Source organism: Kogia breviceps, chromosome X (assembly GCF_026419965.1).
Source record: "Kogia breviceps isolate mKogBre1 chromosome X, mKogBre1 haplotype 1, whole genome shotgun sequence".
Classification (NCBI taxonomy): Eukaryota; Metazoa; Chordata; class Mammalia; order Artiodactyla; family Physeteridae; genus Kogia; species Kogia breviceps.
The window spans coordinates 43736798-43757598 of NC_081330.1; the positions used below are offsets into that span (position 1 = coordinate 43736798).

General features: G+C 41.3%; 3 protein-coding genes and 1 non-coding gene across 6 annotated transcripts; 1 reads left to right on the forward strand and 3 right to left on the reverse strand.

Moving 5' to 3' along the window:
* Window positions 1-462: 462 nt before the first annotated feature.
* Window positions 463-6330, reverse strand: HNRNPH2 (heterogeneous nuclear ribonucleoprotein H2). Of its 3 annotated transcripts, none has more exons than XM_059051063.2 (2): window positions 6163-6330; window positions 463-2720 (listed from the first exon to the last, which is right to left on the reverse strand). In XM_059051063.2, exon 2 carries the CDS (start codon window positions 2664-2666, stop codon window positions 1317-1319), a length of 1350 nt encoding a protein of 449 aa, XP_058907046.1. In that variant the 5' UTR covers window positions 2667-2720; window positions 6163-6330; the 3' UTR covers window positions 463-1316. The 3 variants fall into 3 exon arrangements, with proteins under 3 accessions (XP_058907046.1, XP_066879992.1, XP_066879994.1); XM_067023891.1 differs by having other exon boundaries at window positions 6175-6306; XM_067023893.1 differs by having other exon boundaries at window positions 463-2736; window positions 6175-6279.
* GLA (galactosidase alpha) lies at window positions 6325-15543 on the forward strand. Its single transcript, XM_067023894.1, has 7 exons — window positions 6325-6814; window positions 9568-9742; window positions 10921-11098; window positions 11657-11748; window positions 13175-13336; window positions 13829-14026; window positions 14740-15543. Exons 1-7 carry the CDS (start codon window positions 6606-6608, stop codon window positions 15004-15006), a joined length of 1281 nt encoding a protein of 426 aa, XP_066879995.1. The 5' UTR covers window positions 6325-6605; the 3' UTR covers window positions 15007-15543.
* Window positions 8506-8578, reverse strand: TRNAE-UUC (transfer RNA glutamic acid (anticodon UUC)). Its single transcript has one exon. It is a non-coding gene; the product is annotated as a tRNA-Glu (tRNA).
* A 1735-nt stretch (window positions 15544-17278) lies between the features above and the next one.
* On the reverse strand, window positions 17279-20128 carry RPL36A (ribosomal protein L36a). Its single transcript, XM_059051080.2, has 5 exons — window positions 20018-20128; window positions 19497-19602; window positions 19223-19290; window positions 17658-17780; window positions 17279-17358 (listed from the first exon to the last, which is right to left on the reverse strand). The coding sequence occupies exons 1-5, from the start codon at window positions 20126-20128 to the stop codon at window positions 17338-17340; spliced, it is 429 nt and encodes a 142-aa protein (XP_058907063.1). The 3' UTR covers window positions 17279-17337.
* Window positions 20129-20801: the final 673 nt, after the last annotated feature.

Sequence of the window (20801 nt, forward strand, 5' to 3'; positions counted from 1 at the left end):
GTAGCTCAATAGTCCTGTGGATGTGGTGAGGATAAATGTAGAAAAAAACAGAAAAATGCTCCATCTTAATATTAATCTAAGGAACACAAATTAAAATAATAACGGGATACCACTTTTCAACTACCAAACTGGCCACAATCAAGCAGAATAATGTGTTTCATTGAGCAGGCTATGGGGGAAAATTTTTTTAAAAAATACACTCCTAGTGGAAACGCAAAGTACCATAATCTTTCTGGCAATACAAATCAGAAGCCTTAACTATGTGTGGACCTTTGACTAAGCAATTCCACTTCTAGGAATATATCTTAGAAATAATTAATGATATGTGCAATAATGTATTATAAAGATGCTAAGGTATATTTATAATAATTTAAAAATTATAAACAATTTAAATTTCATCAGCACAGGACTGCATAAAATGGCTCATATGATAGAACATAATAAAAATCAAGCTATACAAGATTTTTCCAGTTTTCAAAAGGAAGATTTATTTAACAAGTTTCACTTAGTACAATACATCTAATGGAAATCACAATACAAGGAAAGATTTAAACCAAAGCCTCAGAATTTCATACAAACAACATGACCAAACTCCTAAAGTATTGGTATTACATCTCAAAATTGTCCCAGAGCATTTTTTTTAAAAAAAGTAAAAGTGTACACTCACGTGCCTTATAGGATATTAAACCGAAAAGCTAGAATTAACAAACATGCCAAATGTTTTCACTTTAAATCGTAGACACAGCTCCTATATTTGAGTTTTACAGAAAAGCATGTTTCTCAACATGCATCAAAAGTTTTCAATGTATTGTGGTATAAGAGCAACATTTAACATAAGTGAAATTGCTTTAACCTAAATAACGCTTACTGCTTAGGTACACTCCTACAACATAACTAACTTGAGGAAAGCTTAAAGTTGTTTTAACAGTTATGGTCAATACTGAACTTTGTTATTACATCCTAGGTGAATGTTTCAGTGTTCAAAATTACTGAGCTTGAAGTTTTAAAACAATCTTGACTTCCACTTTACAGTAAGCATGAATCACAAGCCAGTAATGCGAAACCGTTAAACTTAATTTTTGTTTGTTTTCTTAAAAAAAAGGAGAAAGCAAAAGGAAGGAAGGAAGGAAGGAAGTGGGAGGGAGGGAGGGAGGGAGGGAGGAAAAAGAAAAGGAAGCTAGCTGACCAAGAGTGATCAGAATCAATGATATTTCCCATTTACCAATCATACTGGATATGCCCGACATCATTCCCATTCTAGTCAACTCCCATAAATGCACGGCTGTTATTTGTTGCTGTTGTTTATTACTCCTTCTCTAAGCGAGGTTTGATTGATAGTCACTGGAGTTTTCCTGCAGAACTTGGTCATATCCACTCATACTGCTCTGCCCACCATAACCACCTCCGTAACCACCACTCAGCTGCTGGCTAGCAGGACCTCCATAACTAGACTGGTTGGATATGCCCATCCCTCCCATCATTTGGCTACCATAAGCACCACCACTTGCCCCTGCTGTAGAATTCAAAAAGAGCTCTACGTAGCTGTGATCATAAGCACCCCCACTTGTGCCTGCGGTAGAATTCAAGAAGAGCTCCACGTATCTGTGTTGCATGTTAGCTTTGTCTTTTGCCATAGCTGCCACAGCATCTTCATGAGTAGCAAATTCAACATCTGCCTCACCAGTAACTCTGCCATCGGGTCCAATTTCAATGTGTACTCTCATGGGGTTAAGAGGTGAGAAAAAATTGTAAATATCATTCTCAGTGGCTCTGTAAGGTAATCCCCTCATGTGTACACAGTGCCCTGTGGTGCTCTGAAAACTGGACCCACCATCTCCATATCTATGATCAGACATTCCTGAAAAACAGTAATTGAGGTCTCTTCCAAATCTATCAGACCCAAAGCCATACCCATCATTATAGCCACCATAGTCATCATAGCCTCCATACCCTCCACCATAGGCACCCCGCCTCATCCTTTCAAACCCAGCCCCTCTGCCAATGCTATTATACCCCCTGCCAGCCCCTGGCCTATCATAGGGACCCGGCCGCTGCATAGCCATGAGCTTTCGAGGGGGATCGTAGTGGGTTCGCACTTCAGCTCGGCTACTCTTGAAGATTTCAATGTACCTGTGCCCTATTCTTTCCTTGTGTTTCTTTAAGGCCTTTTCAGCTATCTCCTGTGAAGCAAATTGCACAAAGGCCTCCCCTGTGCTCCGCCCCTGAAAGTCCACCGGCAGTGTCATCCCATTTGGCACAATTTCCAACCCAGAAAAGAACTGAACAATCTCTTCCTTGCTACAGCCAAATGGGAGTCCTCTAAGCCGGACGAAGCCATCATTGGCAGTATCAGGACTATTTGGACCTGTATGCTTCAACACCCAATCCATTTCAACACTGTTGGACTTGAACACTTCAACGTATCTGTGTCCCATAGTTTCTCTGTCCTTCTTCAGAGCCAATTTCACTTCATCTTCAGACTCAAGTTCGACAAACGCTTCACCACTTGGTCTGCCTTCTCTGGTGTAGATGAAACGAATACCTGATGTGCCATTTTGGATTTTGCAATCGGAGAAGAAGCGCATCACTTCATCAGCTGAGCAGGACCAGGGCAGGCCCCTGACCTTCACCACGAACCCCTCCCTGCCTTCTGTGCTCAGCATCATGGTGACTGTTGGGCTCTTGCTGGCAGGCTCGGTTCAATGTTAATTTCGGTGTAGCTGAAAAAAATTAAGACTAATTGTCATGGAAAAATGTTCACAATATGGTAAGAGAAAAAACCAAACTATTAATAGAAAACTCAATTACACTGATAGCTTTTTTGTAAGGCATTTGTAAAACAAAAAGACTTCACCAAATTTCTAAGTCATTCATTCAACAACTATTTATTTGATACCTATTATGCGCTGGATACCATTAATGGTGGCTATTTCTGGGTGGTAAGATTATGGGAGCTTTCTGTTTCAGAGAATGTTTTCTTTGGCCATTTCTGTATGTTCTAAGTTTTCCACATTGATCATATATAAACACATAGTCAGAAAAGATATACAAAAGATGAAAAGATATACAAAGTGAATGGCAACAAGATGAGTGGAAGACATCAACAAATAAAAGATGGTTATATCTGATTACATAAAAATGAAAAACTTCGTTACATCAAAAGATTAAACATAAAAGACAAATAATACACTTCAGAAGATACCTACAACAAATACTATCCTTATTATATAAAAAACTCATACAAATTAATAAAATCACAGAAATATTAAGGCCAAAGTGGTAAGTGGAAAAAAGACATTATAGAGCATTCACACCTTCATTTTACAGTTTTCAGTTGCCAGGTCCAGTACTCGGCTCTGGCATACAAGACTCAATAAGCCCAGAAAGGGTTTATGGTCCTACAGAGGCACTGTACATCTTTACTAAAGACAAAAAGGGCAAATAAACATTATCCCTGCTATGACATAATTCTGTGCAGGGTGAAAGGGTGTTATAAAGCAGGGACTGGTTGGTCAATTCTATCAGTGTAGAATGGTTAAATGAAAGGACTAACCGGCTCAGGGATCCACAAATTCTTAAAATTATGATGGAGCATAAAATAGAAGGAGGCAAGGCAAGAGATAAAGCTGGCTAGGTAGAGATGGATCCAGGAGTTCTTTTGAGGCAGACAAAGGCTAAGGACGTTTTGAGGGTTTTAAACAGGGGACTGAGGGGAGAAAAGTGAGGAGAGGGAAGTGAAGGGAGGAAAGAGAAGAAGGAAAGTGAGGGGAGGAGAGTGAAATAATCAGAACCTTTCAGAAAGATCACCATGGCAACAGTGTGGCAGTCACAGAGGGGATTGGGGTGACACTAGCAAAAGCAGTTAGAACTCTGTCTCTTAGAGATATGTTAAGGGATTCACCTAAGGCAACAGCAGTTTCAAAAAAGGGGGGAGGAAAGATATGATCTACACATTCAAAGCAGTGGACTCTGTGGGACATGGTAACAGATTAAATATAGCGGCAATACAGATGTGAAGATACAGGAGAAGAGTCTGGGAAATGTTCAAACCTCATCAATCATCAGAAATACAAGTTAAAACCAGAATTAACTGCCATTTTTCACCCATCAACATATTGAAGTTAAGCAGGGAAGGTAAGTCAATACTGATATTCAGGGTTCACAAACTAATATACTCCCAGAGGAGTGAAAGTTCATACAGTATCTCTGGAAAGCAATTTGGAAATATGTATCACGCCTTTTGATACAGTAAACCCACTTCTGGTTATGTGCCCTAAGGAGAGGATCTGAAATTCAGACAAAGATTTACGGAGCTATATATTCTTTGAAAGGTATTTTACTAAGAAAGATAAAATATTACACACTTTAAAAATTATAAAAGTATCTAATAACATGAGAAATTACTTTTGCTATAATCTTAAGTGACCTAAGATCATAACTGTGTTATAATCTCAACTATGAAAAAGATATATGTTCACATAACCTTCGATCAGGCTAGAATTCCTTCCAGGAACCCGATCAACAGAAATACTCACAAATGTTCACTGCCACACTGTTAGTAATGGCAGAAAATTAGAAACCTATTATCCATCAATAGGGGGATGGCTGAGTGAATTATATTTTATCCTTAAAACAGAATGCTGTGCAGCTGTTTAAAAAAATCTGCCCTGACCTAGGAAGATTTCCAAAATATATTAAATGAAGGAACATGTAGAGTATGATCCTGCTTATTTTAAAATATAAGCAGGCACATATATATGTATGCAAATTCACAGAAGTTCTGGAAGCATTTAAGTTGTTTTCTGAGAAAATGAGCACTGGTGGGTAGGAAGAGTATAGTGGAATTTCACTTTTTACCCTATATACTTCTAAATAGTTTTAGTTTTTAAAAGTCACTGTAATTGGAATTAAAAAAACAATGTTACAAAAGTACATGCATGGGGAATATGTCACATGTTAATAGTGGCTACTCTAGGTGGTAGGTTTATAGCTTTCTCAACTTTCTTTTTCAATTTTTTGTGCATTCTTAATTTTCTATAGAGTAATCACTTTTATTTCAGCAAAAAAATAACAGAAAACAAATTTAAATGTTTACTTTTCTGGGATTTAGGATAGCAAATTTGATAAAATTTTCTAATTTTGTATGTGCATGGCTCATCTGACATGGTCTGGGAACACAGGGCCTCTTGGAAAGAAAGTATAAAGTGTACTAACTGCCCTAAAACTACACTGAGGATTCAAGTCAACATTCACTAATTGCCTATTATGTGCCTGGAACACTGCACGTGCAGTGATAACAGTCTTCCTATGGACCACCTTTAGGTCTGAGTGACAGATTAATGCCCTGGTTTTTTTCCTTGCCTTATCTCTTGGACGACCCATCCCATTTAATGTCCCTGCAGCCCTCTAGGCCTTAACATCCCTTCTGTGGTGGCAGGGAGGTTCTGCTTCATCACTGTGTCTCCTGGGAAGGCCACGAGGACTCTGTTGCCTGAAGTAGGAACCAGGATTCCACTGTGAGTTAAGAATTTGTGCATTTATGTGTGTGTTATATACAGACGTTTTACAGACCAAAATGCTGAGTAGTTATCTCCGAGTGATGAATTATGTGTATTTTTAAAATTTTATAGCATACTATTATTTTTCCAAAGTCCAAAATTGAACACGTAGATTGTTATAAGCCGAAAAATAAACGTTATTTAAATATTTAATTCAGTAAAAAAATTCATTGGGCGCCTCGGTCAGGAACGCAGCATTTGCCTAGATGTGCCTCCCCCTACAGACAGACAGACAGACAGACAATCAGGCACTGGAGACTGGGTGCCTGAATGGACGGACCAGCATTCAGGCCACTGGACTCAAGATCTGTTTTTCCTAATCCAGGGACGTGGTTTTCAAATGCTTTCCAGCTTACAGTTTCTCCTAAGGGTCCTTTGAGACCCGCCCAGACAGATAGATATACAAAAAACACAGACACAGTCACGAGCGTCCACCATTTCCCCACCAGGCGCAGCAAAGGCGGCTTCCCGGCACTGAGATGGGGGGAGGGGGGTGCGGGGGAGGGGAAAGCAGGGAACGAAAAAGGCGGAGGCGGCCCGCGGACCCCGCTTTGGTCTGCATCATCACCACCCCCGGGTCCCCGTTTCCCACCCACACACCAACCTCTAAGGATACCGGATAATTTTCCTCTTTCTTCCCTCAAACGGCTTATAGCGAGACGGTAGACGACGACCAGAACTACTTCTGCTCACGTAAGCGTTTGGTCACGTGAGGATCTACGTCATGTGAGATCTGGGTCACGTGAGCACCGCTCAGCTCTAACTCGGGATTATTAAAGTGCCGCACTTCCTTCTGGTACGAAAATAGGGCGGGTCGATATCCAGAAAGAGAGAGAGTGGTTGGTGGCGGCGCGTCTTCTATGACTGGTCATTGGTCCGCCTCTGGGGATAACCGTCCCAGTTGCCGGAGAAACAATCGGGTCAGGGCTTAATAACTCACCGGTGATTGGTGATGAGGACGAAAGTGGGTTCCCTGGGCCGCCTCTGCCTTTTTAGCTCTTAAGGTTAAATTTAAAAGCCCAGGTGACTCGTGGAAATCTGTGCTGCATGATGACAGCGACGATGAAGCTGGTGAGCAGAGTTCGGCGGCTGGGCTGCGTGCTGGCCTTTTGCCTCCTGGCCCTGTTTCTCTGGGGGCTCCCTGGGGCCCGGGCCCTCGACAACGGCTTGGCGATGACCCCTACCATGGGCTGGCTGCACTGGGAGCGCTTCATGTGCAACGTGAACTGCCAAGAAGAACCGGATTCCTGTATCAGGTATCAGCGATATTGGGTACCCACTTACCTTCGCCTTTCAGTGTATTTGTCTGGCTGTGTTTGGAGGGGTGGAGGGTCTCAGCGAGAAAATTTGAGCCCGAGGGAGAGCTCCCCTGTTGCTGCTGCTTTTTTATCCCCAGCAGACTGCCCTGGATGGGGACTAGTCCTAAATTCTCTCCATGTGACCCCTCTTGGCGTGGGAGTCGGCCAGCGACCTCTGCTTCTCCGCCTCTCTCTGCTTGATCATCCAACTAAGGACTTCTTTCTCCATTTGCCATCCAGTTCCGATCAGACCCTTATTGAGAGCTGCTGCTCTGTCTCTGCCGGGTACTAGCAGTGAGGACAGCTGTGGTGAGTAGGAGAGACAGAGGACTAAGACACGTGCCGTTTCCTCCCTTTTTGGGGTCACGGGTTCCTTGGCTGTAACTGGAGGGAATTTAGAGTGACCACGGAGTCTCTGAGATCTCCCCACCCCGTAGCCCTTGGGTATGGTGTGCGCTTGGAAGGTTGAAGTGAAGGATGTTTATCTGTGGAAGGTGGATAAGAGAGGTATTGATCCTTTCTGACCCACACATCTCTCGTCTGTAAATTGGGATAACAACTCATCTCAGGGAACGACTCTGAGGATAGGTAAAATAGTTCTTATCTCACACAGGTTGGCTTTCAATTAGATAACCCATTTAAAGGACAAAGTACAATGCAGTACCAGACTCCTCAATTAGGCATATAGAAGAAATGTTCTTAACCTGGAATCCATGGGAAAATTAATGCAAATCTGCAAGTATGAGTATGTATGTTTTTCTGAAGAGAGGATCTTGAGCTTTGCTCACATTCTCAAAGGGATCCGTGACCTAGAAACGGTTAAGAATCACTGATAGATATTGTTTAAAACATAATAAAGACACCCTTGGTGCAAAGGCCCCTCTGTAAGCAACGGTCATGGTAACATCCCAGTGGCCATAAGTTATTCCTATGAATGTCTTTACAGATGAAGTCAGGATGGTAGTCAAACATGACAGAATTAATTGGCTTGCTAAGTTTCAGACTAAATCCATCCATCGTGACCCTGGGGTAAATTATGGCCATCACATATTTCTTTTATTGTCTCTTCCTTTTTTCCTAAGTGGTGGTTGTCTTATTTTTGTATCTGATTGTAAAATTAATGCATGATCATGGCAAAAATTGTAGATGGTAAAGAAGAGTATAATAAAAATAAAGATTCCCCTCATTCCACCACCCAGAAATAATCATGGCTAAAATGTTAATATACGACCTTTCAATTTTTTTCTATGTAAATAAAACCAGATTTCTTTTAAAGTGATTTTCAATGAAAATGAGATCACGTTTATGTTGTGAGCAGTTAACCACAAGACTCTGAAATCTACCTGCCTGGGTTCAAATTCTAGCTTATTATTACTTAGCCAGGTGATCTTGGGCAAACTAATTACCCTTTCTAAATTAAAGAGTGAGTGCCTGGCACAGAATAAGAGCTTTAAAAGTTAAATTGGCTCTTTGCATGGTTTCTTTTCTGCACTTTGTTAGTTCCCTATTTTCCATCTGGTATGTTTGAGGTTCTTTTTGTTTGCTTACATTTTGGTTTTTCTTTGTTTTTGGTCTATCATATGTTGTGAATACAGTGGTTCTTTTTTTTTTTTTTTTTAAGCCACGCTGCATGGCTTGTGGGATCTTAGTTCCCTGACCAGGGATCGAACCTGGGCCCTCAGCAGTGAAAGCACGGAGTCCTAACCACTGGACCACCAGGGAATTTCCAATACAGTGGTTCTTGCTGTATTTTGGTTTTGATATTTATGTATCAAGCATCAGGTTTTTCCTTTATTATTTCTGGCTCCAGCATCATGCAGAGAAAGTTCTTTCCTACCTGAAGATAACATAGCCATGTATATTTTGTACTAGTATTTTTATGTGTTTTTAAAGTATTTAAATCTTTAATCCATCTGGACTTTATTCTCCTGTAAGCAATACTACATTTAATATATACTAAATTTCATGGTATCAAATGTCTGGAAGGATCTCTTTCTGAACTTTATCTTTGATTCCATTGATCTGTGTATTCTAATGCTAATGGTACTACACTAGCTTCATTTATCTTTTGTAGATTGTTCACCTGTTTAATCTTTGAGGTGAACTTTTTGAGTCATGTTGCGAAGTTCCTTAAAAAGTCCTTTGGGGATTTGTCCAGGGTTTTATTAAATGTCTAGAAGTGTATAGGGAGAATTACCTTTTTTTTTTAGTATTGAGTTTTCCTATTCAAGAGCAAAAGAATGTCTCTCCATTTATTCAAATAATTTGGGAACATCATAGTTTTATTCAGATGAGCCCTGCACATAATCTTAAAATTACCTCTAGGTATTTTAGGTTTTATCTGTTGCTTTTTTGGTTTCTCTTGTGAATGGTGTCTTTTTCTCCGAATAGGTCATTGCTGATATCTAAAGAAGCTGTTGATTATGTTAACTTTGTAGTTTTACTTTAGTGAACTGTCTTCTTAATTCTAATAGCCTTTTCAATTTCATGTATTTCTCATTCCTCTTTTAATTGTTTGGCATTTTTAGGGTAGAGGAGAAAGGAGTGAGAAGAAAAAGGGCCTAGACCATTTTACCTTGCATTGGTTGTGATTACTACAAAATTATTACTGGGTTGAAAAATAAATTGCAAAACCCCAAGATGCTTAACAAATAGGAGTACCCAAGCATTTGTTTAATGAATTGTAATGATTCTTGGAATTTCTCTTTCAGTGAGAAGCTCTTTCTGCAGATAGCTGAGATCATGGCCTCAGATGGCTGGAAGGATGTAGGCTATGAGTACCTCTGCATTGATGACTGTTGGATGGCTCCCGAAAGAGATTCAGAAGGCAGACTTCAGGCAGACCCTAAACGCTTTCCTGGTGGGATCCGCCGCCTCGCTAATTATGTGAGTTTATAGATAATTCTCTTTTTCATTCAGGAGACTATAAGCACTTATGTACCTAAGCTTGCTCAGAAACACTTAGAAAGTAAAATAGCTGCTGTTATCCAAACAATGAATTCTAAGGCTTATCAGGTGGAATTTTCATATCATCAGCAGATCTATGTTTTGCAATAGTTCTCGAGGCCCATTTTGAAGGAGTTCTCCTTTTGCGGAAACTGGTGAATTCTCTAGGAGGAAAAAGGAACTTGGTTCTTGACATGTGTGCGTGTATTTCCATATAAGCTTTGAGCAGCTATCACAGTTGTACTATAAACTAGAGTTTTAGAAGATAGAAGGGATATATTCTGGAGATTGTTAAAGAGTAATAGAGCTGGACACTAGTTAAAGGCAGTGAAGAGAGATACTGAGTACAATTCAGTACTACTGCAATGGGGGGAAGAGCCAAGCCCAGTCCCAAATACACCAAAGAGGAGTGGGGTTTTATAGCTAACAAGCAGATTGTGGGGGTCAGTGGATGGAAAATTACTAAGATGAGACATCAGGAGGAGGGGAATTCTTGCTAAAGGCAGGCTGAGGACTTAGACATCAAGGGTGGGGCATAAGGAATTTGATCAGATATCAAAAGGTGGGGAGATGACTTTGCAGGATTCTTGCTAAAACTGGACACGGAAGACCAAGGTAGAGGCCTATGTGAGAAGAGGTTTCAGAGGGGCCTAAGGTTTGGTCAAGGAGAGTCTTTGTCCAGATAAATCTATCATTGACCTGAAAAGGTAACTTTTAAGATCCCATCAGAGCCCTTGCACTGAAACAAAGAGTAGCCTCTGCTCACCACAACTAGAGAAAGCCCAGGCGCAGCAACGAAGACCCAACACAGCCAAAAATCAATCAATCAATAAATTTATTTATTAAAATAAAGATCCCATCAGAGGAAGATTAGAGCAACTGACAACTTCCCCTTCAGTTCTATGCTATAGTTACATGTATAGTTTGAACTCAGCCGAATTGGAGACTTTGCTCTTTATCTTCCAACAAACTCATCTGGATAATTTTGGGGGTTTGGGGACGGGGGCAAAGCCCCCCAGTACCTGGTGAAGTGTACTGGTCTCTGCCCCCAGCCTGGAGTGGTTCTGTCTACTTCATGACTGCCCTTCTACTGAGGTGACTCTTTTCTCTCATTTCAGGTCCATGGCAAAGGACTGAAGCTAGGGATATATGCAGATGTTGGAAATAAAACCTGCGCAGGCTTCCCTGGGAGTTTTGGATACTATGACATTGATGCCAAGACCTTTGCTGACTGGGGAGTAGATCTGCTAAAATTTGACGGTTGTTACTGTGACAGTATAAACCATTTGGCAGATGGTATGTTTCATTCAAAAGATTTAGCCATGAGCAAAGGGCAGAACTTTGAGGCCAAGGTAGCTGAGCATCCAAAGAACTAATCCTGACGTTGGAAATACCCAGTCACAATACTGGAAATAATTATTCTCAATGTGCCAGAGCTCCTGCCTCTTCTCTTCTTGCAGTTTGTCCATTCATGCATGTGAAATCCATGTGTGCCTAACCATAGCTAATACCGTGCACTTTTAATTCAATAGGACTCTGAGTTAATTACAAATAGTAATTGTAACTCTCCATCCATCACTTGGAAAAGCATCCAGAATATCAAACAGTCACAGAGAGAGAGGAACATCTTCATTCCTGCCTCTCCTCAATATATGCACCATCCCACACTGTCTCCTTGGAACAATCCCAGCAGTCTGTGCAGTACTACACAGTGTAAGCACAGAGCAGTCACCTGTCTCTGCTGCTGGTTTAAAATATAAACACGGCCCTTCCAGGCAGCCTCTTTTAAAAATATACAGCCCCAGCTGGAAATTCCCTTCTCTCCCTTATTTTACACATTGTTTTCTCATACAGGTTATAAGCACATGTCCTTGGCCCTGAACAGGACTGGCAGAAGCATTGTGTACTCCTGTGAGTGGCCCCTTTATATGTGGCCCATTTTTAAGGTGAGCTAGTGAGCACAGAATCCAATAGAGTCTTGCTGATAGATTTTCAGAACTCAAGAACAAAGGAGAGGAAGGTCCCTGTCAAAGTCCAACCTTACTTAACACTCTCATCCTACCATCTCTCCCAGGATCCACCCACTTCTCACCATCCCCACTGCTATAATTGGAGACTAAGCTACCATCAATTGGGAAGCCAGTCATCTTTGATTCTTCCTTTTGTCTCACTGTTCCCAACCTATCCACCAGCAATCATCTTAGTACTATCTACAAACTACATCCTGAATCAGCCCACTTCATTATCATGTTAACCTATTCAGTTTCCTTCTAAGGGCTTAGCACTATATGGAATTATTTGTTGATTTGCCTATTGTCTGTCTCCTCCATTAGAATGTAAGCTCCAGGAGGGCAGGGACCTTGTCTGACTTTATCACTGTATCCCTACCATATGGTAAGTGTTGAATAATTATTTATGGAATGAATCCCTGTTGTCTCCTAATCTCTGCAAAATTCTCTCACCTCTTTCTCAACATCTTAAACCTCAGATATTCCACCTGCCTATCTACAAACTTTTATTCATTCCTTAAACAAATTATATGCCTAGGATACAAATTGCCTTATCATATGCTTGCCGAGTCCTGTGTAATTTGCAGGTTTTACTTATTACAATCATTTTAGTTACTTTTTATTGAAGTATAGTTGATTTACAATATTATATTAGGGGATCATTGTATTTCTGATTATAAAAGTAATACATGTTCATTTTGGAAAAGTTTGAAAATATAGTGAAGTGTGAAAAAAAATTAAAATCTTCCATAATCCCAGTACAGTAGTCCCCCCCATCCATGGTTTTGCTTTCTGCAGTTTCTGTTACCCACGGTCAACTGCAATCTGAAAATAGTAAATGGAAAATTCCATAAATAAACAATTCATAAGTTTTAAATTGCACACCATTCTGAGTAGTGTGATAAAATCTCGAGCCATCCCACTCCATCCCGCCTGGGACATGAATCATCCTTTTGTCCAGCATATGCATGCTGTGTACGCTACCCACCCATTAGTACCTGTATAGGAAAAAAACGTAATATATATACAGTTTGGCACTATCTGCGGTTTCAGGCAACCACTGGGAGTCTTGGAATGTATCTCCCGCAGATAAGGGGGGACTACTGTACCTAGTTACCGTTTGGTAAATTTCCAGCAAGAACAGTGTTAAAGCCATTTTAAGTAAGATTTTAAGTTATATACCCTACTTCTGAAGCAAACTTCTTAGAACGAAATTCCATTATAATAAGGATTTAGCTCTCCTCATGGAGACCTTTAATCTTTAAACTAAAGAGGCTACAAGAGCCTTTTTAAAACATGATTGTTTTCATATCACAAGAATATTAGTAGAAAGTAAAGAGAGGAGTTATCTCTGTTTTCACAGCCCAATTACACAGAAATCCGAGAGTACTGCAATCACTGGAGAAATTTTGCTGATGTTTATGATTCTTGGCAAAGTATAAGGAGTATCTTGGACTGGACAACTTCTAACCAGGAGAGGATTGTTCCTGTTGCAGGACCAGGAGGTTGGAATGATCCAGATATGGTAAGAGCCTGAGCCCTCCTGTTCAAGCCCCTGCAGTGGACCTGTTTCCTACTTGACACTCAAGATAAATCAGAAGGGAGAAGTTCCTGGGAGCAGGCTTTATGTGAGAGTACTCAGAGCAGGGTGCCTTGGAAGGTGACTTGTCTGTATGTCTAGTCAAATTTAAGAATGTTTTGTCTTATCTCACTTGAATTCTTTTTTTTAAAAATCTATTTATTTATTTATTATTTATTTGGTTGAGTCACGTCTTAGTTGCAGCAGGTGGGCTCCTTAGTTGCGGCTTGCAGGCTCCTTAGTTGCGGCAGGCTGGCTCCTTAGTTGTGGCAGGCTGGCTCCTTAGTTGTGGCATGCAAACTCTTAGTTGTGGCATGCATGTGGGATCTAGTTCCCTGACCAGGGATCGAACCCGGGACCCTGCATTGGGAGTATAGAGTCTTAACCACTGCGCCACCAGGGAAGTCCCTCACTTGAATTCTTCATTCTTTGTCCCAGTTGGTGATTGGCAACTTTGGCCTCAGCCGGGATCAGCAAATAACTCAGATGGCCCTCTGGGCTATCATGGCCGCTCCATTACTCATGTCCAATGACCTCCGACACATCAGCCTTGAAGCCAAAGCCCTTCTTCAGGATAAGGATGTAATTGCCATTAACCAGGACCCCTTGGGCAAGCAGGGGTACCGGCTTAGAAAGGTACAGTAAATAATGTTCTATGGGACAAACTAGGAATTGGCCAGGAACATCTTCTCCTGCCTTCTAGTTTACAATTCATCCAAATGTTTATTTGGGGTGTGTATTTTATTTAATTAATTTATTTATTTTTTATAAATTTATTTTTTTATTTTTGGCTGCTTTGGTTCTTTGTTGCTGTGCGTGGCTTTCTCTATTTGCGGCGAGCAGGGGTTACTCTTCGGTGCGGTGTGTGGGCTTCTCATTGCGGTGGCTTCTCTTGTTGTGGAGCACAGGCTCTAGGCATGTGGGCTTCAGTAGTCGTGGCTCGCGGGCTCTAGAGCTCAGGCTCAGTAGTTGTGACGCATGGGCTTAGTTGCTCCACGGCATGTGGGATCTTCCCAGGCCAGGGCTCGAACCCGTGTCCCCTGCATTGGCAGGCGGATTCTTAACCACTGCGCCACCAGGGAAGCCCGGGGTGTGTATTTTAAGATGGTTTAATATCCAAGTACCAAGTTTGTCTTGCACCTAAATCTGTTACATTTGAGGATCTGCACTGATCTTTTGAGAATGTATTTTTTAATCTTGATATCATAATCAGTAATGAGGCTTCCTTGTGCTAATTTTTCCTAGAAGTGCTCAATAGTTCTGATTATAAGACTTAATGCCACAACTAACGAGGCAGCTTACTGCTAGTTACCAAGCTATCACACCTATTTTCTTGGCTTACTTTTCAGGAGGACAACTTTGAGGTGTGGGAACGCCCTCTCTCTAACTTAGCCTGGGCTGTGGCTATGGTAAACCTGCAGGAGATTGGTGGACCTCGTTCTTACACCATCTCTGTTACTTCCCTGGGTCAAGGACTGGCCTGTAATCCTGACTGCCTGATCACGCAGCTCCTCCCTGTGAAGAGGAAGCTTGGGTTTTATGAATGGACTTCAAGTTTAAAAACTCAAATAAATCCCACAGGCACTGTTTTGCTTAGGCTAGAAAGAGCAAGCTAGACTGCATTAAAAAGCTTCCTTTAAAATGTATTATTTTGTTGCCAAAGTGATTACCCCACTTTTGTCCACCTTCAGCTTTTCTTATTTCCTTGAGTAAAAGTTTCTACACTTGAGCTTTTTGATTACTACTTCTAAAGCTATCTGGAGAATATTTTGGGGGAAAAGCCTTTGAACCTAATGTAAACTGCTGAGAAATAATAGCTTAATAATATAATAAGTAAAATAATAATTTACAGATGTACCTCATATCATTGCACTTCACCAATACTGTGGGTTTCTTTTGGCTTTGGTTTTTTTTTTTTACAAATTGAAGGTTTGTGGCAACCCTGTGTGTATCACAAGTCTATTGGCCCTATTTTTCCAACAGCATTTGTTCATTTTGTCTCTGTGTCACATTTTGGTAATTCCTGCAATATTTCAAACTTTTTCATTATTATTATATTTATCATGGTGCTTGCAATGTTACTACTGCAAAAAAAACTGTTTCTCTGAAGGCGTCGATGATGGCTAGCAATAAAGTATTTTAAAATTAACGTGTATACATTGTTTTTTTTAGACATAATGCTATTGCAAACTTTAATAGATTACAATATAGTTTTATATGCACTGGAAAACCAAAGAATTGGTGACTACCTTTATCGGAACCAAACCTGCAGTATCTGTTGCCTGGATTGGAACTATGTGCCAGGCACTATTCTAGACGGATAAGGTTAGTGACTCATTTTTATACTCCCAACAACCCTGATGTAGGTACTTATTCACTGTAAATTACAGCCAGGATTTAAACCCAGGCTTTTAACCCTTACACTGCAACCTACTGAGGTATTACTACTTGGATGGCACTAATTATCTTGGCCTAAAGAGAAGATAAAAACTACTTCCTCAGTTGAAGGGCAAAAGAATACCCCAACAGGAATAACCTTCATAAATGGACAATTTAGAGGCAACCCAACAGACATTACTGAATTTTTATGGAAGAATCTTGCCAAGAAACACACCACCTAGGTTTCCAAATCCAAGTTGTTTGCAGTTTAGATCCAACAAATGCAATTGGCTTACTTTCACCAATGATAGTTGATACATTATGACCTAAAATACTGAACCTCAGGCCAGAAGACCCCCTCCACTTTAAGATGAATTGCCTTATCTCTTGAGGTTCCGTGATGAGGCAGTGAACTTCAAACTGGCATATGGAGGAATGAGTCACTGAGGCAATTTCCAGATACTCTAATTCCTTGCTTTTCCTCCAACTGGTTTACCTGGGGACCAACCTGCAGTCAATGCTTCAGGCCTGCTCCTTCCCCACCTCCCCTTTTACTATCACCCTTCTCCCACATACGCAAAAAAGGGTGTATTCATCTCACCCATCCAAAATGCAGGACAGTACAAAAGCTAACAGGGCAGAAAAGGCCCACTCAAAATACAAAGTGCATGTTGTAACAATCCCTTTGCCTGTCAGGTGATTACCAATTATTTTCAATAAAATTGGAGGGCTAAGCATTGTCAGTTAATAAAAATTGGAATAGAATTGGTAATCCAGACAATTCAACCACAGAAACTAACTTGGAAGAAAACTGCTCTCATTGAGATGTGCTTTCAGTCACCAAAACTAAGCTTATTTGCTTCACATCCATAGTTTTGCAGCACAAGAATGAAGCATACAATAGCATACAAAGAGGATTCCAACTATTAGGCATTTTACAAAATGGACCGTTATCCCCCATAGGTTCCTTTGGGGAATTTCACTAGAAATTCTATCAATTCTTTGCAATTTTTTGCCATTATTTCAACATGATGGAAATAATTTATATCTACTTTAAAATGTGAGGGAATATATAAAAATGTTTACGGGGCATGAAAATAAGTCTAATGACATATATAATATAGTATGCTGTGCCTAGAGAACCGGGTTGAAATTCCTCATTCAGTGACTTTTAGTAGTAAACATTATTTGAGACAAATTATTTCACTCCCAGTGAACCTCATATTCACTATGGATGTAATTGTTACTGATAAAATTCTGTCTGCCCTGAGTTCAGGTCTCTACTTATGTCCCATGATAACCAATAACAGCCTTTGCTTTTTAAAAGGAATCCCATGAAGTCTCAAGTGATTAAAGTGCAAATTAGACCATCATAGCATCTGATGTGAGTTCAACCAGTCAGATTCAACCCCTAATAAGTATCCAGAACCATCAAGCATAAATTTCCCAAGGAGAATTTTATTGATGGCACTCGTTTATTTCCCTTCCAAAAAAATAAACAACTGAAACTAAACGAAGTAAACAATCTCAAATGTTTATTGTCTTCATAACAAAACAAAATATGAAGCTCAGAACTGGATCACTTGGCCCTGTAATAGAACAGGAAGAAAAAAGGTGAGTTTTTGTATTTTGCAAAGAACCTTTACTCCATCAAGAACAGCATCTATTCCTAAAGGGATCACCATCCTTTGGCCAGTCTTCTCATTCTCCCCTTCTTACTCATGTCAAAACCAACACCAAAATACTTTGAGCTATGGATCTAGTTTAGTTATTTTGAGAGGATTGCCCTGATCTTGATGCCACAAAAAAGAGTAGGCAGAAATGTTCACCTCTCTCAACATAATAAAGCCAGAGAAAATATTGCACTTTCCACCCCATAATTATCTACCTTTCTCTTCTTATCTCCTCCCAGCTCAAAATGCTTGCATCTCTTAATAGCCAGCATTCTCTTAGATCTGCAGTTCGGCTCAACACATTCAAGCCTCAGCACAATCTTCTTTGTAGTTTTAGCCTGGAAAATAATAGTCAAAGCCTTCATAAATCACTACAGAAAATCTTTCTTCAAAAATATGACTCTGTTGGGTCAAGTACTACTTAAAGCAAAGCTCTGCAAAGTTTAAGAGTTGTGACAATTTGTTTTCAGCTATAGGGAGAAAACAGAAATGGGAAAATCAGTGTATTTAAGAGAAAATGGTGGCAGATTATCTAATTGACATCAAGTTCTTCACTCACATCAAACATCCTAGAGGGCTTCTTATCAAATAGGCATTCATCACACCACCCTGGCCTTTCAGCTCTAGGTAGTTAAGTATTCCACACACCCAAAAATGGGTCAACTGAGTCCATGCAACTATGAAATAAGCACAACTTTCACAACTCATTTAAATAAGAGTTAATAAGTACTACTTAATATCTATTCTCCGGAGACTACCAACAATTACATCTAGGTTTTATGTGCATTCAACTGTATTATTTAACTCCCCACAAATACTCAACTTCTAAAGCCTGCTCCTGTAGTTAGAATCTTCCCTGGTGGCACAGTGGTTGAGAGTCCGCCTGCCGATGCAGGGGACACGGGTTCGTGCCCCAGTCCGGGAAGATCCCACATGCCGCGGAGCGGCTGGGCCGGTGAGCCATGGCCGCTGAGCCTGCGCGTCCGGAGCCTGTGCTCCACAACGGGAGAGGCCACAACAGTGAGAGGCCCATGTACCGCAAAAAAAAAAAAGTTCTCAAAAGAGCAGAAACCTAAGTACAATGTCCCTATCTACTAAACAAGTTACCCAAATGTGAAAAGGCATATCACCACCTAGAGATCAAACCATTTATTGCACCTAAATGAACACTAAAAGAAATGCTATGTTCGTGGGAAGGCTATGCTCTAAGCATTGTATACTTTAGGGGGTAGACAAATCACCTGAGGTAGCACAGAAACTCAGAAATTCAGCCTGAGGCCAACAGGGAATTCAGGAAGCCGGTGGAAGACCTAAATAGCTATTTTAAAGAGCTTTAACACTTCGTGAGTTAGGTAGCAGACTGACTGCAGGCTTCTGAACTGAGAAGCAAAATAAGAGAACAATTCTTACTGCAAGCATGAGCTAAGGATTCGTTAGGACATCGCAACGGATAAGGAAGAGGGCGAAGAAAAGGATTTACGGGTGTCCTCAAACTTCAGTCCTGAGGAAGGCAGGGCACATTCCTTGATGTTTGCCTCTTCAAAAAGAGGACAAAAAATATAAAACAATGAGGCAGTGCAGTATTGTAGACTGGAGTGAGACCTCGAATGCACTTCCAGCTCCACTGCCTACTAGATGTATGTCTCTGCGAGTAATTGAGATAACTTCACTGAAACTATGAAAACACATACCTATATTGTAGAGATGTGTGGGCTAAAAACAAATGGAAAGTCTCTGCCACAGTAAGCGGGAAGCATATCAAACAGTGACCACTACAAACCTTTTTCCGGAAAATCGGCTTAGTCTGCCCACCATAGCCACTCTGCTTCCTGTCATACCGCCGCTTTCCTGGGAGAATGAAAGTTATTTGTCAGGGTTTATCAAACATAAAAAAATCGCAACAGACAAGTGGCAAAGTCCTCTCAGCGGTTTTATCTTGGGCTTTCCAGCAGAAATATCAATGCCCAAGTGGGGAAGGGAGGGAGGACTGGTCTCGTGTATTCTATAACAACACAAATGCCACATTAAAACCAAATCACTTATGCCCGTCTTACCCTGGGCATACAGAGAATCCTTGCCCTTCTTATACTGTGTCACTTTGTGGGGTTGGTGCTTGCCACACTTCTTACAGAAAGTCCGGCGGGTTTTAGGAACGTTCACCTAGTAAATAAACCGTTCAGAACGCACAGTGTTATCAGACCAGCAGCACAAAACGCCCGACCCGACCCAGCTAAAGCTAAGGCATCCCACGAGGATTTAACTCTCAAACTCGCTAACACACAACGCTGACTTGAAGGTGGTCCGGCCCCATGTGCTTCAAATACAGCGGCCTCCGCTGAACCCAAACTAAAACGAGAACATATTCACTCTACCGCTGGCTAAGTCTACCTCTTTGACCTCATCACTTCAGTTCCTGGCCCCGAAACCCGTTCCCTTTGGGCTCAATCGCGGCAACACTGGGTTTCTTTGGTACAACGAGTCCACGCTGGAGCCTGGACGCATCCCGGGAAGGTACTATCAACCGGGAAGGAAAGATTGAACTGGATGTTGCCTAGCCCCAACCCCAAGGTCCTACCATCTTTGCGAGAGCGCTACCGGCACGGAAAGAAAGAGGCCTGGCCGGAAACGGAAGTATATAGGAGGTTTCTGGTCGCGCTTCCTCATGGGAGTCGGTGGGAACGACCATAGAGTTTAAGGCTCTGTGCGCCACGCCCTCTGGCGGCTGAGAGGACTCGATTCAGAGTCGCGGGCGCAAGCTTAAGGAAGGGCTCCGGCTGAGGCCGATCCACTCTCTTCAGCTTCCCCCCGCCTCTCTCCAGCTTTGCAACTTTTACTCACTTCATCACTTTTCGTGGATACTGTTGCGTAGCATCGTTAAGTGAAGGAAGCAGTGCTCTAACCAGACCATCTGGCCTCCCTGTGCCTATCCCCGAGGGAAGCCAGGACTAGGGTCGGTCAAGTGGAGGAGCCCTCCACCTTAATGTCCCATTCCCGTTCCACTTCAAGGACACTGGGAACAACATCTTTCACAGTGAACTGCTGGTTCACTGAAGGCTTGGAGGGAGCCAGTGCTCTAGTTCATCTATCACATGGCTAGTTGTTGCATTCAACAGATGTTTATTGAATGCCTATTCTGTGTTGGGCACTGTTCTAGGGGAGGGACACAGTAATCAAATAATCAATGTCATAAATGTATAATTACAGACTAAATACTTTGTAAGAAAGGAACAATGCTCAGCATTAAACAGCCCCCCTTTGTTGAGGGAGCAAGTTGGCTGACCTAGGTTCTGAAAAGTGAGGATGAAATTGTTCAGCTCCAACAATAGCAATAACCAGGCCAAAAGATAGAAAGTATCCAG

Coding starts and splice junctions, on each gene's coding strand:
- HNRNPH2 (XM_059051063.2), bottom strand. CDS start 2,666: ATGATGCTGAGCACAGAAGGCAGGGAGGGGTTCGTGGTGAAGGTCAGG.
- GLA (XM_067023894.1), top strand. CDS start 6,606: ATGATGACAGCGACGATGAAGCTGGTGAGCAGAGTTCGGCGGCTGGGC. Junction 11,749..13,174: donor ATATGTGGCCCATTTTTAAG/GTGAGCTAGTGA, acceptor CTGTTTTCACAG/CCCAATTACACAGAAATCCG. Junction 13,337..13,828: donor GTTGGAATGATCCAGATATG/GTAAGAGCCTGA, acceptor TCTTTGTCCCAG/TTGGTGATTGGCAACTTTGG.
- RPL36A (XM_059051080.2), bottom strand. CDS start 20,128: ATGGTCGTTCCCACCGACTCCCATGAGGAAGCGCGACCAGAAACCTCC. Junction 19,603..20,017: donor GTAGCGCTCTCGCAAAGATG/GTAGGACCTTGG, acceptor TTTATTTACTAG/GTGAACGTTCCTAAAACCCG. Junction 17,359..17,657: donor GAGGAGATAAGAAGAGAAAG/GTAGATAATTAT, acceptor GTTCTATTACAG/GGCCAAGTGATCCAGTTCTG.